Here is a 15283-nt window from a genome sequence, read left to right on the forward strand (position 1 = left end):
AGTACGTGCAAACAAAAATGATAAAGCTCAGTGGGCAAAACTCGGTCAAGAAACAGACCACTGGACTCAGGTTCCAAATCTAGCTGTGCAGTAGCAGGTAAGAAGTGGGCAAGTCCATTATCTCTACACCTCAAATGCTCAACTGTAACAAGGGAGAAATAACAATACCCAGGGGCCCTGTAAGGTTACCAGCAGCAATAAGAGAGATCACATATGCAACAAGCATACATGCAATGCTCCTGGCACATAAGGAAACAAAATGTAATTTTAGCTGTCATATGTGCCTTGTGTGAGGAAATTCAATCAATATTCATTTCCTCCATCTTAGAACCAATATGCCAATTGGTGAGGTATTTTCATATCTTTATGCTACAGTGACCTGGTCTCAAGTTGGGGTAATAACTCTATGGTCCCCAAATGAGACTACATTCATCTGAGTACTTGAATTTTGGGTAATAAACCAGGAAAACCTGAACAGATGGAGGGACAGACAGATGGAACATCATTCCTCGCCTGGCAGATAACATCTTTTTGACAGGGGGTTACAGAAAAAAGCAATACTATGGCTGGGAAAGAAGGGCACCTAATCAATTAGCATAGTTCAAAGGGCAGTAAACTCACTTGGGGGAGGTTATGACAAGTCTCAGAACCCCACAGCTCTCAGAAAGAAGTTACCTCCCTCTAGGTCACAGTAGGGTCTGGCTCACAAAAGGATATGCCCATGATTTCCAATACTACACTGGATATGTAGTTCAGCAGTTTAACAAAAACCATCCCTGTCCAAAGTTATTTATAAACTTTGTCCAAAGTTATTTGTCTTTGGATGCTAACTGCACCAATAGAAGCACAAAAGCACATGCCCACATCTGTCCTAGGTCAGAGCTGCTTTAGTCAGTTCAACTGGTTTTTTTCTTTTCAGTGCTGAGGAAAAAATCCTGGGCCTTGCACATGGCAGCTGCTATTTTAAATGTAAATCAACAACCACTCTGTAGGCAATAAGCATTCACATTTCTACTTGTGATTAGGTTTTATGTCACTAGAGATAAGTCTTCTCCTTTAAACAAATTAATGCTAAAAGAACTGAAAACATTTCAATTCTAAAAGGCAGCTGAAACTCAGCAGGAAAAAAGCTTCATCATGCTTCTTTCTACAATTTAGAAAACTGAGTACTTGCCAGTTATTCTTCCAATGGAAGTCTATCTGTGGCAGCAGAATATTTTGGGGTAAGCAGACTCTTCTTGATTGTAAAGAACAGGTAGAGGAAGCCTATGCTATTGAGGGAGTCACTTATTACCCCTAAATTAAGATGTATGCAGCATGGAGGATCGGGGTTGGATGCCAGGCAAAGGCTGGTGGCCAGGTCTACTACATGTATTTGCTATGCTATGAAAACATTCAATAGAGCACTCATTTTCAGAGGTCAAATTAGAAAGATAGCTTATTATTTATGACTTTTCAACCCTAAGAGTTTCTACACAATGAGTCAATTTCTAAAGAGTTCTGGGTAATATATACAACCATTTAGGCAACTGATTGGTGTCAGCTGCTATCAAAGCTAAATGAATGCAATCAATAAGTGGGCAACAAGCTCTGCCCCTTTCTTCACCACTGGCAGTATCTCTAACACCCACCAGCCGGCCATCTCACAGCTCACTAGTCAGAGAGAGAAGAACAAAAATGTGGATAGGTCAGTAAAAATCCAACCTCACATTTTCAAACACACACCCCCACCCCCCACACACACATTCATATTCTCTCCCCACCCCCACCCCCCACCCACCTCCTTTCCCCACCTTCTCTCTCCCTCTCTCTCAACTGAAGAGAGCAGGTAGCATTCCTCTGTCCAAATAGTGGAACATTATTTCAACTTAATGCTCTGGAAGTTACAATGCTTTCTCACTCATGTTGAAGAATCTGGCCAAACCAGTGTCATGTTACTTTCAAATGACAACTGTGTAAAACAGTTCACTTCATCTTCTCATTTCCTTAAATATTTAAAGTTTAGCAAATGCACAAAAAAGGTTACATGCCATTCACTCAGAATGGTTGCTTCTCTATTTCTCTAATCTTATATCAAAAACAAGCAATGTATCCTACTACTTATAGATTTTTAAGAATTTCTCCCTTTTCTTCCTCTATAATTATCAAGAAAACAATATAAACCCAGAGCTAATTAATAAAATTTAGTGGCAATGATTTAGCCTAAAGTAACTTAAAACTTGAGTGCATACCCAATTTGGTTAGGATGAGGTGAAAATAATATAAGCTCTTCAACTGAAATTTAAATTATTCAAGTAAAATTTCTATTACTTGTGATCTGAACCAATGTTCAATATTGTTTAAGTAAATACAAAGCAAAAACATCCTGTTGTAAGCAAACTGATGAAAATGAATGTAAACGGAAAAGTAAATGGAAATTCATTTACTAAAAAACAAGACTACAACCACAGGTGATAGTGACTTGCTTTAGTCGTGAGGATCTGTTGCAGTGATGTGGACTTATTATACACAACTGAATGGTACCTGTAGACATGTTTAAGATAGTAAATATTATATGGATATTTTTCCCACAAATTCTTACCATTAAACTTCACTCAGTAAATGACAGAAGGCACTCAAATGGTAGCTATATTCACACATATTATACTAAGCACTCCACAAAAATCAACTAATAACATTCTTACAACCTTAAAAGGTAGGAAATATTATTCTCCTTTTACAAAAAAGTAAAAAACTAGTTGTCAGAGAGATTAAAAACTTTGCCCATGGTCATAAGCTACCAAGCAATAAAGTCAAGAATCAAACTGTATTATAACAAGAATCATATTACATTATTAATATTTCTATCCAAAGGTACAGGGTTGCATCTATTACAAAAGATATACTAATATATTAAGAAAAAAAAAATCTGTGTGTAGTTACTTTCCTGGAAGAGAAAAAAGGAAACACTCTCATTAATGGTTCTCAATGTTTGAGGAAGCCCTCAGAAGGCGGGGGAATGGTGAGTCAATGGGGGCGTCTACATCCCCCAATACATACTCACTGTAATGTGACCCAAATCAATTCTAGCTGTTATTTATTTTATTGGCTTAAAATTCCACATATGATGCTATTTGGAAAAAAAAAAAAAACCTTTGGAGCATCAAAAAAAAAGTTGATCAACTGTCTTTGATTCAGAGAAAAATATTAAGATTTAAATAATAAACATGAAATGTCAAACAAGACTGTAAAGTTTCTCCCAAGAACCCCTTTACTAAATTCTCTAAATTTTCCCCATTAACTACATACTCATATATACTCAAGTAAAACAATATCTATTATTTGACCACTATGAACCCATGGAAATTCTATAAAGTCCCTGGAATGCAATTCCACAGAAATCTAAGCAGTTCATGGAATAAGGGTTACTCATATAAAATGATTAACACTAAAAACTGCTGTATGTCAAAACAGTCCCATGACACTCAAGTAAACAATGAGTCAGGATAAGGCTTTTCCTGTCAGTTTTCAGTATCTGAATCACAAAACATGATAAAACAGCTGAATTCAGTCAGAATGTAACTTTTTTCTTTCTACCAGATTTTGACTCCAAAATACTTACCTCAATGGAACTGGCTATATTTAAACATTCCTCCATTCCAGGAATATCCAACTGAATAATTCGAAAATCTTTACATTTTATGATGATAGTACCCAGAGATCCCACAAATCTGTAAGAAATTACAAATCATACTTAGGAATACATACATTCCTAATTATAAATATATGATTATTTCTTTGGAAAAAATGCAGTTGCAATCAACAACTTTATCTAACTTCCCTCCCCACTTAGTTAGTCTAATTAAGAATCAAGTTTGCATCACTAAAATGTTAGCCATAAAGTATTTAAAACATATGTACCTAACATTTTTTCAAATTTGTAAAATAATTCACATTAGGTTAAGTCATTTAATGAAGATTACTTGGAATCTCACTCCAAAGCATAGGAAAAAAGATCTGTAATTAACATGTTAAGCATCTGTAGAGAAATGTTCTGCAGCATAGGAAAATTGTTATTTCAGATTGTATCTACTTCTAAGATTAGAGAAGCTCATTAAATATTTCTTTTCAATATTTAAAACTAGCACTTGTAAGAGAGAAGACCCAAATAAACAAAATTAAAGATGAAAAAGAAGATATCACTACAGACACTTCTGTAATCCAGAGGATCATTAAGAACTATTTTGAGGACAGGGGTTGTATGTAGCCCAGTGGCGGAGTGCTTGCCTAGCATGTTGTGAGGCACTAGTGGATCCTTAGCACCACATAAAAATAAACAAATAAATAAAAGCATTCTGTCCATCTACAACTACAAAAACATTTTTTAAAAATGTTTTGGGGGGCTAGGGTTGTGGCTCAGCGGTAGAGTACACGCCTAGCACAAGCAAGGCCCTAGGTTCAATCCTCAGCACCACATAAAAATAAATAAAATAAAGGTATTGCGTCCAACTACAACTAAAATATAAATATTTTTAAAAAGAACAATTTCGAAAATCTATACTCCAATAAACTGGAAACTCTAGAAGATACTGACAAACAATTAGATATATATGACCTGCACATATATTGAATCAGGGAGATATAGAAAACCTAAACAGGCCAATATCAAGTAATGAAATTGAAACAGCAATTAAAAGTCTTCCAACAAAGAAAAGTCTAGAAACATGGATTCTCAGCTGAGTTCTACCAGGTCTTTAAAGAAGAACACCATACTTTCTCAAATTACTCCATGAAATTGAAAGGGAGAGAACACTTCCAAATATGTTCTATGAAGCCAATATAACTCTGATGTCAAAACCAGTAAAAGACATATCAAGGAAAGAAAACCCAGATGAAGTCTATATTCCTGATGAACTCAAATACAGAAATCCTTAGCAAAATATTAGCCAACAGTATTCAGAAACACACCAAGAAGATAATACACCATGAACAAGTGGGTTTCATCCCAGGGATGCAAGGTTGGTTCAACACACACAGATCAATAAATGTAATTCACCACCTAAATAGAATTGAGGACAATAATCATATGATCACCTCAACAGATACAGAAAAGGCCTTTGCTAAAATCCAGCACTCATTCATGTTAAAAATGCTAGACACACTAGGGTGAAATAGAACTTACTTCAACATTATAAAAGCTATGTATGACAAATCCAAAGTCAAAATCATACTGAATGGAGAAAAACTGAAAGAACTGCCTTGAAAATCAGGACCAAGACAACTACTATTCAACATAATTCTCAAAACTCTAACCAGAGCAATCAGACAAGAGAAAGAGATTAAAAGGTTACAAATGACATGATCCTTTATGGAAAAAGACTCAAAAAAAACTCCACTATAAGACATCTAGAGCTGATAAATGAATTCAGCAAAGTAGCAGGATATAAGATCAACACTCATAAATAAACAGGCTTCCTATACTCCAACAATAATTATGCAAAGAAAGAAATCAGGAAAACCCTCCCTTTAAACCTAAAAAAAATAACAAAATAAAATACTTAGGAATTAATCTAATCAAGGAGGTAAAAGATCTATACAATGAGAATAATAGACACTAAAGAAAGAAATTTAAGAAGAACTTAGAAGATAAAAAGAACTCCCATGCTCTTGGATAGACAGAATTAATATTGTCAAAATGGCCCATACTACCAAAAGCAATATATGGATTCAATGCAATCCTCATGAAACACCTCTGACATTCTTCACAGAACTAGGAAAAAAAAAAAGTCCTTAAATTCATTTAAAAGGATAAGAGACTCAAGAATAGCCAAAGCAATTCTAAGAGATAAGAGTAAGGCAGGAGACACGAAGACACCTGATCTCAAGTTATACTACAGAGCTATGGTAACAAAAACAGCCTGGTATTGGCACCCAAATAGACATGAAAACCAATGGAATGGAAGACAGAGACAAACCCACATACATGGCAGCCATCTGATACTTAACAAAGGAACCAAAAATACACACTGAAGAGCCTTTTTAACAAATGGTTTGGGAAAACTGGATAGTTATATGTGGAAAAATGAAATTAGACCCCATCTCTCACCAGCACAAAACTCAAATCAAAAGATCAAAAACTGAGGAATTAGATCAAGAAATTTGCAACTGCTAGAAGAAAACACAGAGTCAACACTTCATCATACAGATGCAGGCACCAGCTTCCTCAACAAGACCCCTAAAGCCCAAGATATAAAACTGTAAATCAATAAGTAGGATGTCATCATATTGAAAAGCTGTATTTGTATTATTTATAGAAATAAATTCTAAAAAGTAAAAAATAAAAATGCAATTCCTCAAAAGACACAAACTACCAAGGAACATTCAAGAGGAAATAGTCTGACTAGTTCTGAATCTATTAAAGAAATTGAAATTTCCTTAAAATCCTCCCCACAAAGAAAACTCCAGCCCCAGATGGCTTCACTGATGAATTCAACAAGACATTTAATGGGAAAACACTACCAAGTCAAGACAAACTCTTCCAGCAAATTGAAGAGAAGGGAATTACTTCTTAAGTTATTCCACAAGACCAGTATTATCCTAATACAAAAAACAGACAGACATTACAAGAAAAGAAAGCTACAAACCAATATCCATCATGAACAGAAATGCAAAATTTCTAACCAAAACACTGGTAAATCAAATCCTACAACATACAAAAAGGACAAAAAATCACAACTAATTGGGGTTTATCCCAGAAATGCAATGTTAGTTGTTGAAATCAAGTTATCCATCACACGGATAAACCTCATATCTTCTATCTCAACAGATACAGAGAAAGGCGTGACAAAATCTCACATCTGTTCTTGCTTAAAATCAAAACAAACAACAACAACAACAAAAACTTTCAACAAAAACTTTCAAAATAGAAACAGAAGGTAGAAACAACTTTCTCAGCTTGTTAAGAGCAATTACATTAAAAAAAAAAAATCTAAGCCTAATAGCCCACTTAATGGTGAAACAACGACTTCTTCCTGCAGTAAGATCAGGAATAACACTGAAAGATTCATTCCAACTTCATCTATCCAACATTGTATTGAAAATTATAGCCAGTGCAGGAAGGCCAGAAGAACAAATAAAAGATACCCATGTTAAAAAAGAAGACAATTTTATTCACAGATGATACGACTGTGTATTTAGAAAATCAAATGGGGGCTGAGATTGTGGCTCAGAGGTAGAGTGCTTGGCTACCATGTATGAGGCACTGGGTTCAATTCTCAGCACGACATATAAATAAATAAAATAAAGTCCATTGACAACTAAAAATATATATATATTTTAAAACAAATCCACATTTCTTGCAAAACATTAGTATTAAAAAAGAAAAGAAAATCCAATGGATTGAAGGTGGAGCTTAGTGGTAGAGCATGCACAAGTTTAATTCCCATCACCATAAAATGAATTTCACAGAAATCCTCTCATTGAAAAACATGTTCAATGAAAGTACAAAAAAATGGTTCACTACTCACAGTTCCCAAGAGGAGGGGGCACAACATGCCACACCACATAAGGCCACACAGTGTGCTCTAGGTGGGTCAGAAAGAAGGAACAAGGAGAAAGCATGGGGCCAGGGTCTTCAAAGTGGTTTCCACAGGAAGGAATGTGTAAGGCAGTGGACAAGCTTAGCAAATTTAGGATAGGACAGTATGACTAATTTTGGTGGGCTCTAGGATATAGGGATGGGCCTTCCTCGTGTGGTATGTGGCCCTGTCATTATTGACACCAGGGGGATAGTGGTCCTGACTCACAGGGGAATGAATATACCCGGATGTGGTTGGTTTGCCCATCAAAGGCATCACACAGGCAAGTTGTTTGCTATCTCTAGGAATAAGCTAATCCTGGGAGGGACAGTCAATTCCCACATTTACAAGCCCCTAAGATGTTGAAGTATCTTGAAATATACAAAATAAGAAGCATGACTAATGCAAATGAATAAATGGAAATTGAAATTAAAAAATAACAGCACTAGGGTCTGGGGCTATGGCTCAGTAGTAGAGTGCTTGCCTGGCACATGTGAGGCACTGGTTCGATCCTCAGCACCACATAAAAAAATAAAAGTATTGTGTCCACCTACAACTAAAAAAATACATAAAAGTTAATCAATTAAAAAAAATAACAGCACTAGAAGTAATATTAAAATATAAAATATACAGAAGAAAAGCTGACCAAAGAATTTAAAAACCTCAGTGAAAACCACAAACTTGGCTGAAAAAATATTAAAAGATTTAAAAAAGTAAATGGAAAAATATATTTTGTTTATAGGTTGCCAGACTCAAGATTTTAAGAAGTCAATTCTACCCAAATTAATCTACTGATTCAACATATTCTAATGCAAATCATTGCAAGCCTTTATGTAGAAATTTAAAAGCTGATTCTAAAAACTAAATGAAAATGCAAATAACATCACACAGCCAACCAACTTTGAATAAGAACAAATGTGTAAAACTTTGAGCTGGTTGGTTAATACTACATAGTTTTAAGACTTAATAGAAACCTACAGTAGCTTATAGTGTGATAATGGCATGAAGAGAAACAAATGGATCAATGAAACAGAAAAGCGAGTCCAGAAATAAACCCAGTTTTAAATGGACAAAGATGCAAAGACAATTTACTGAAGAAAGAGCAGAGTTTCAACAAATTATGCTGGAATGATAAAATGTCCACTATAACAAAAATGGATTCCATACCATGAACTATACACAAAAAGTAACACAAAATGGAATCTTACACCTAAATGTACTACCTAAAACTATAAAAGTGCTAGAAGAAAACATGGAAGAAAAACCTTAGTGACCTTGGGTTTAGCAAGACACAAAAATCTCAATCTATGCAAGAATAAACCCATAAACTAGACTTCTTCAAAACCTGAAATGACTATTCTTTGAAAGACATGTTACACATTTACATAGTGTTCCTCTCTCCCTCCCTCCCTCCCCCCCCCCTTTGACTTAATAAGAAAGCAAACAAGCGAATTACAAATGGATACAACATCTGAGCAGACCCTTAGTGAAAAAGGCCCTGGATAGCAATAAATACATGAAAATCAGTTCCAAGACATTAATCATAAGAAAGATGCAAACTTAAATCACACTCAGATTCACACTTATCAGAAGAGCTAAAATTTAAAAGACAAACCATATCAAGTGGTGGTGAGGATGTGAAGGACCAGAACTCCCATACTGGGCTGGAAGCACTTGGCAGTTTTTTAAAGTTAAACATACACCTCTGATCCAACCATTCCACTATGAAGTAAATCCCCCTCCATAATCAACTTTATGTTCATACAAAGACTTGCATAAAAATGTTCACTGTCCCTTTACTCAATAGTCCCAAAATAGAAACAATTCATCTCCATCAGTAGGTTAACAAATTGTGAACTACAACACAATAGAATACTAGTTAGCAACTACTGTTAGTAAAGAGTACTGTATGATTTATGACTAATACAAACTTCTATAAAAAGGAAATTAACCTGTGGATACCTGAGAAAGGGAGGAAAAAAGAGATTACAAAATGACACCATTTGGTGATGGTTTCTAAAACATGGACACACAGAAAAACAACAAATTTTACAATTTAATTATGTACACTTTATTGTATATCAACAATACCTCAATAAAGCTGTTTTCAAAATCCCTCTCATTCTGCTTGAACTGGAAATAAAATACACACAATAATCAAATTCTGTTTAAAAAATAGCACTTAAAAGAGAGACATACATGACCATCCTTTTGTAAATTTCCACATCATCTATTTTTATCTGACCAACTCCTTTTTAAAAATTACTGTTAGTCTGATTGTCTTTATCTAATGTTACAAAGTACAATGGATGGCTGTAGGAGTTAAAAATAATTGTTACTTTTGTAAACAAAAATGCTATGGAGCAGAGCCCCACTGGAGGCTGAAATGGGAAGATCACAAGTTCAAGGCCAGTTTCAGAAATTTAGGGAGGCCCTAAGCAACTTAGCAAGAACCTTTCTCAAAATAAGAAATAGAAAGGGCTACAGATGTAGCTCAATTGCAAACACCCCTGGGTTAAATCCCCAGGACCAAAAAAAAAAATAAAATAAAAAAAGCTATGAACAAATATTCTTTAGTCATTCATCTAATGTTTCTACCAGTTACTGCTGAAGACTACTGCGTCAAGAAATTTTTTTTTAAAGTATAAGAGTTCCCCAAAATTCCCTCAATTCACATCAATTGTCAAATTCTATCCTATTTTATTATTTTCTCCTATTGTCCTATTCATGCCCTGTATAAATGCCTACCATAGCACTTTAAATACTTCATTACACTTACTAGTTTAGTCTTACCTTATAAGAATTAAACATATAAAATAATTCTTTAAGGTAAAAGTCATGTTTGAATAATTTTTCTATAGCCTCTGCCCCATAGCATTTTTGTTTACAAAAGTAACAATTATTTTTAACTCCTGTAGCCATCCATTATACTTTGTAACATTAGATAAAGCCACTGGTAAAAAGTACGAAAAAGTTTGTGGTCTAGTTAACAATAAAACACCAGGGTCAATATCCTAGTTTTGATATTATACTACATTTATATAAGACGGCCCCATTGGGGGAAGCTGGGCCAAGAACTAACAGACCTGTGTACACTATTTTTGCAACTTCCCTGTGAGCCTGCACTTAATTTAAATAAATAAAGTCTGTCTTTTGTTTTGGTGCTGGGGATCAAATCTAGAACCTTATGCATGCTAAGCAAATGCTCTACCACAGTTATGTCACCAGCCTAAAGTAAAATCCTATGAAAATGGCAAAATCTCAAAAAGTACATGGTCTATTAGATAGGTTCACACAGTTGCCAACCTTTTTAGAAAGAAGAGGAAGCCAAGCACAGTGTCTTACATCTGTAATTCCAGCTACTTGGGAGACAGAGGCAGAAGGATGACCCTAGTGCAGGAATTCCAGATCAATCTGAGCAATACAACAAGACCACAACTCAGAAGAAGAAAAGGAGGAAGGAATAGGAGGAGGAGGAGGAGGAGGAGGAGGAGGAGGAGGAGGAGGAGGAGGAGGAGGAGGAGGAGGAGGAAGAGAAAGGGGGAAGGAAAAAGAAGAGGAGCAACTAGCACTACTGGATTTTAAGTCATCATAAATCCATAGAAGTAAAAAGAGTATGGTAATGAAAAGATTAACAAGCCAACAGATTAGGGGAGAGCGAGCTCAGAAACAGACACACAATATAAGAACTTCATATATGACTGGTGTTAGAAGGCAATGTTAAGAACACTGGCTTGCTTAATGGAGAAAAAGCGTTGAGTTCCTACACATTTGAAATAAAGGCAGAATTCAAATGAAATACAGACCTACAAGTGATGGGTAAAACTAAGAGCCATTATTAAAAAAAAAAATGTGAAGAACACTGTGGTAACTTTGAGACAGTGAAGGAGTTCTTAAGACTCATGAAACACACACCATGAAATAAAAAAAATTATGAATTTGCATTAAAATTAAGAACTTTGGTTCAACAAAGGACAGACCAGAAAAGTTAACAGTTGAGTGACAAACTAGGAACAGCTGTCTGCAATGACTAACTGGAGAATCAATACCCACAGAGCATACAAGGAACCCCTACAAACTGTCATTTTGAGAGCAAAGTAGCAATGAGATATGTACCCACTTTATGATCAATTCCATACTAAGCACAATCTCAGAAAAACTCTTGCGCGAGAAAAGGATGGGACATCATAATCATCAGGGTTATGACATCAAGGAGCTGGAAGTTATGGAAAAGGTCTGAAAAGTAAAATGTCTCAGATACTTTGGAATTCAGTGTTAACATCAGAAACGGTGAAGTGGATATACATATAGCAGTATGAAGAGATCCTTAAAAAGGATACTGAGTTAAAACATTAAGAAACAGAACAAGATCTCTGGTATAATGTGGATCAAGTAAACTACACACCCATGCACAACAGTGCTAGCTACCTTACAGAACACCTAATATGGCTGCCTACAGGAATTGTGCAGGATGGGAGAAATGGGGGTGAAAATAGGGAGGGAGAATAAAATAAAAAACAAAACCTTTAGTGAGTCAATCATGAATATGATGAGTCATCAATCCAATAGGATTATCTCAACTTTCTGCATCAGAGGTCCATAAAAGGAAAAGGCCAGCAATGTACATCAAAGTATTCTAGAGATTTACAAAGCATTATTCAAATGTAAGTTGCTCCCTGATATCAGAGGGCTTATCTCCTTTTTAAGTGACAAAACTGAGGTTCAGAGAAGTGAAGTATCTTGCCCAAGGACACCTACCTAATATGAGGTAAAACCAAAGGAATCATTCTTAATGACTTTCTCTTTCTCACTCCATTTACAGTTCATCAGCAGGGCATGCAGTGCAACCTTCAAAACACACCCCAAATCTAACTACCTATTCTAAGTCACCATCATCTTTTATCTCAACTACTCAGTCATCTCCTAACTGGATCTGCTGCTTCCACCTTTGCTCCTCAATAATGCATTTTCTGAGTCAGGGCCTCACTAATTTGCCAAGATTGGCCTTGAACTTGCAATCCTCCTGCCTCAGATCCCACATTGCTGAGATGACAAGCTATTACAGGCACATGCCACCATGCCAGCTATTGATTTATATAATATCTGTTGATTTATGTAATAGTCCATCTCCTCCACTAGAACATAAGTTCCTGTCAGTATCAGTCACCATGGCACCTGCAGAACCCAGATAATGCTCAGCATGTAAAAGATACACAAAAGTAAATATTTCTTGAGAATAACAATTAAACTCTGACCTGGCCATGATCATGCTCTATCTACTACAGGGAAAGGATCAATATGTCTACAGTTTGTCATTTTCCCATAACAGATTAAAAAGTCCAGCTTTACATACTTCTTCTTTATCACCTGATAAAGCTCAATAAATGCTACTATGGGAAAATAAATGAGTGAAAAGTAACCATAAATAGAAGTCAATCAGAAAAGAGTTGATGATCATGGAGACACTACTAATATGACCATTCAGTGGTCAATCTGATTTCTTATGTGCCTACAGGCCAAGCCATGGTTACAAGTTTTGAAGGAAATAATCAGATGTGAGCCCTGGCTTCAAAAAGCTAATATGTATCTAACTATCAAAATGCAAATATGAATATATGCCTATGAAAAAAGAGATAATTAAGAGATATTGGATTTCAAGGTGAGGGGAACTGCTTTCAATTATGGAATTAACACAACCTGTGAAGGAGATGGCAGTCAAACTGGTTAAACTGAAACAGATGAAAGCCTATGAACTTCTGAAAGACAAGAACTACAATTCTATTCATCCTGGTGTCTTTAATACCTCACAAAACATTTGGAACCTAATGGCATTTGATAAATGTCTAACAAACTTGGGGAGGGGCAAAGTATTCTTCCAAAGGAAAAGGTAATAAAATACAGAGACAAGAGACTGCAGGATTTATATGAGCCACAAAAAGTCCTGAGGACTGGCTACAAAAAGGGGTCATGAAAGAAAATGCAAACAAGGTTCATGAAAAAGAATAGACAAAACAAACAAAAAAAAAGTGTAAGGAAAGTGGGGTAGGCCTAGAACATGAACTACAGAAAAAGTTGTTGTCATTCATGTAGTCAGTGTAAATTGTGTGCCTTCTCCTCGCAGAATACACAGGAACATCAGGAAGATGGGAAATTTAAGTGTAGATGGAAGTATAACTTTGATTTTCAACAATGCTTTGCAAAGATAAAAAATAGTGCAAAAAAGAGAGAGAGAGAGATTAATTAGTTCATACTTTTCCTTAATAGCCAACCTTGCTCTTTACAAAGACTGAACCACCGAGTAAATGCATAGGAGACATTATAGTCTCCCATTATTAAAATGATGACCCAGAAGAAATAAAATATAAAGTGAACATTTTAAGGGGGAAATAAAAGAGTTTGTGGCATGTAGTTACTCAATACTTCATATTCAGTTCTTTAAATTTTCCTCAAGAGTGGTGAAGACTGGGGCTGGGGTGGTGGCACCGTGGTAGAGCACCTGCCTAGCATGTGTGAGGCACTGGGTTCGATTCTCAGCACCACATATAAATAAATAAAATAAGGGTCCATTGACAACTAAAAAATATTTTTTAAAAAAGTGAAGACTTTAATCTAAATCCTATCCAATCATAATTTCATGAACTGACAGTCGACAACGATCCAAGGAATGTGATGGGGCAAGGAGAAAGAAATTTAAAACACTGAAAATCCATCCAAATGATGTTATGTACCAAAAATGATCATCAGGATGACAGCAACCACGTGATCTCCGGAGACCTCCACCAGGTCTCGCTGGATGGGGCTTTCGGAACCTAGGCCACCGAGGGCTCGCTGGGCAGGCGGGCCGGCCGGTGCCAGGAAAGCCCCGCCGCGTCTCCTCGGGCGCCCGCCGCAGGACCCCGGCTCCGCGGGGACGGGGCGCGAGGCCACTCACCGCTTGTCGATGGCGTCGATGTTTGAATGGAGGAGCCACAGCTCCTCCGTGTTGTCCTGCCGCGAGGACAGGATGAGGTGGTGGCCCGTCAGACACAGGGTCCCCTCGACCGCCGGATAGAAGGGCCGGTGCAGCACCACGTTGTCCACCCGCGGGGTCTTAATCAGCTCCGCAAACTCCATGTTGCCCCAGCGGCCGGAGCCGGGCGCCCGCCGAGCCCAGGGCCTGGAGGCGGCTGCCCCGCCGCAGGGCTGGAGAGAAGGACCCGCGCAGGGCTGGCCGGCGGGGCGGGGTCCGGGAGGAGGAGGCGGGGAGGCCGCGCCCCGCCCCAGGAGCGGTGGGCGCGGCGAGGCCTGCGGGCTCCGCGCTGGCCGCGGAAAGCCCGGGCCGCAGCCAGGCCAGGCCCGGGGCACGGCCACAGGGAGCGCTGCCGCCACCCAGCCACCCAACTTAGCCGCCGCCGGGGCTGAGGACAGAAGGAGAAGGCCGCTTTGGGACCAGCTTCCTAGCGAGTGCCGCTAGGGACTCCTGGCGGAAGCAGCTACTCGTAGCGGGAGCCTACGGCAACTCCGGGCGGAAGTAGCGGAAGTCAGAACTCGGAAGATTTAGGGGTGAGAACCGGAAAAGTGGTCCCCACCTAGGTCCGGTAGAAACGCCTCCGGAAACACAGCCAGACCTGAAGATTTGCGTTCCTGTGCGGGGAAAGACTTTCTTTGCCTTCCTGCCTTCCCGTCACGTTCCTCGTCCTCTGTGCGTTCCTTATGAGAAGAGGCCTGGGAAGATGGGCCTACGACTA

General features: G+C 37.7%; 1 protein-coding gene across 1 annotated transcript in view; it reads right to left on the minus strand.

The window, feature by feature from the left end:
• The window catches only part of Mtmr9 (myotubularin related protein 9), a 44177-nt gene extending 29116 nt beyond the window's left edge, over positions 1–15061 (minus strand). The window contains exons 1-2 of the mRNA XM_005337236.5: positions 14488–15061; positions 3602–3710 (exon numbers count right to left, since the gene is read on the minus strand). Coding sequence (XP_005337293.1) covers positions 3602–3710; positions 14488–14669 — 291 coding nt within the window. The 5' untranslated portion in view covers positions 14670–15061. The remainder of the gene's footprint in view (positions 1–3601; positions 3711–14487) is intronic.
• Positions 15062–15283: the final 222 nt, after the last annotated feature.

Source organism: Ictidomys tridecemlineatus, chromosome 14 (assembly GCF_052094955.1).
Source record: "Ictidomys tridecemlineatus isolate mIctTri1 chromosome 14, mIctTri1.hap1, whole genome shotgun sequence".
NCBI classification, from domain to species: domain Eukaryota; kingdom Metazoa; phylum Chordata; class Mammalia; order Rodentia; family Sciuridae; genus Ictidomys; species Ictidomys tridecemlineatus.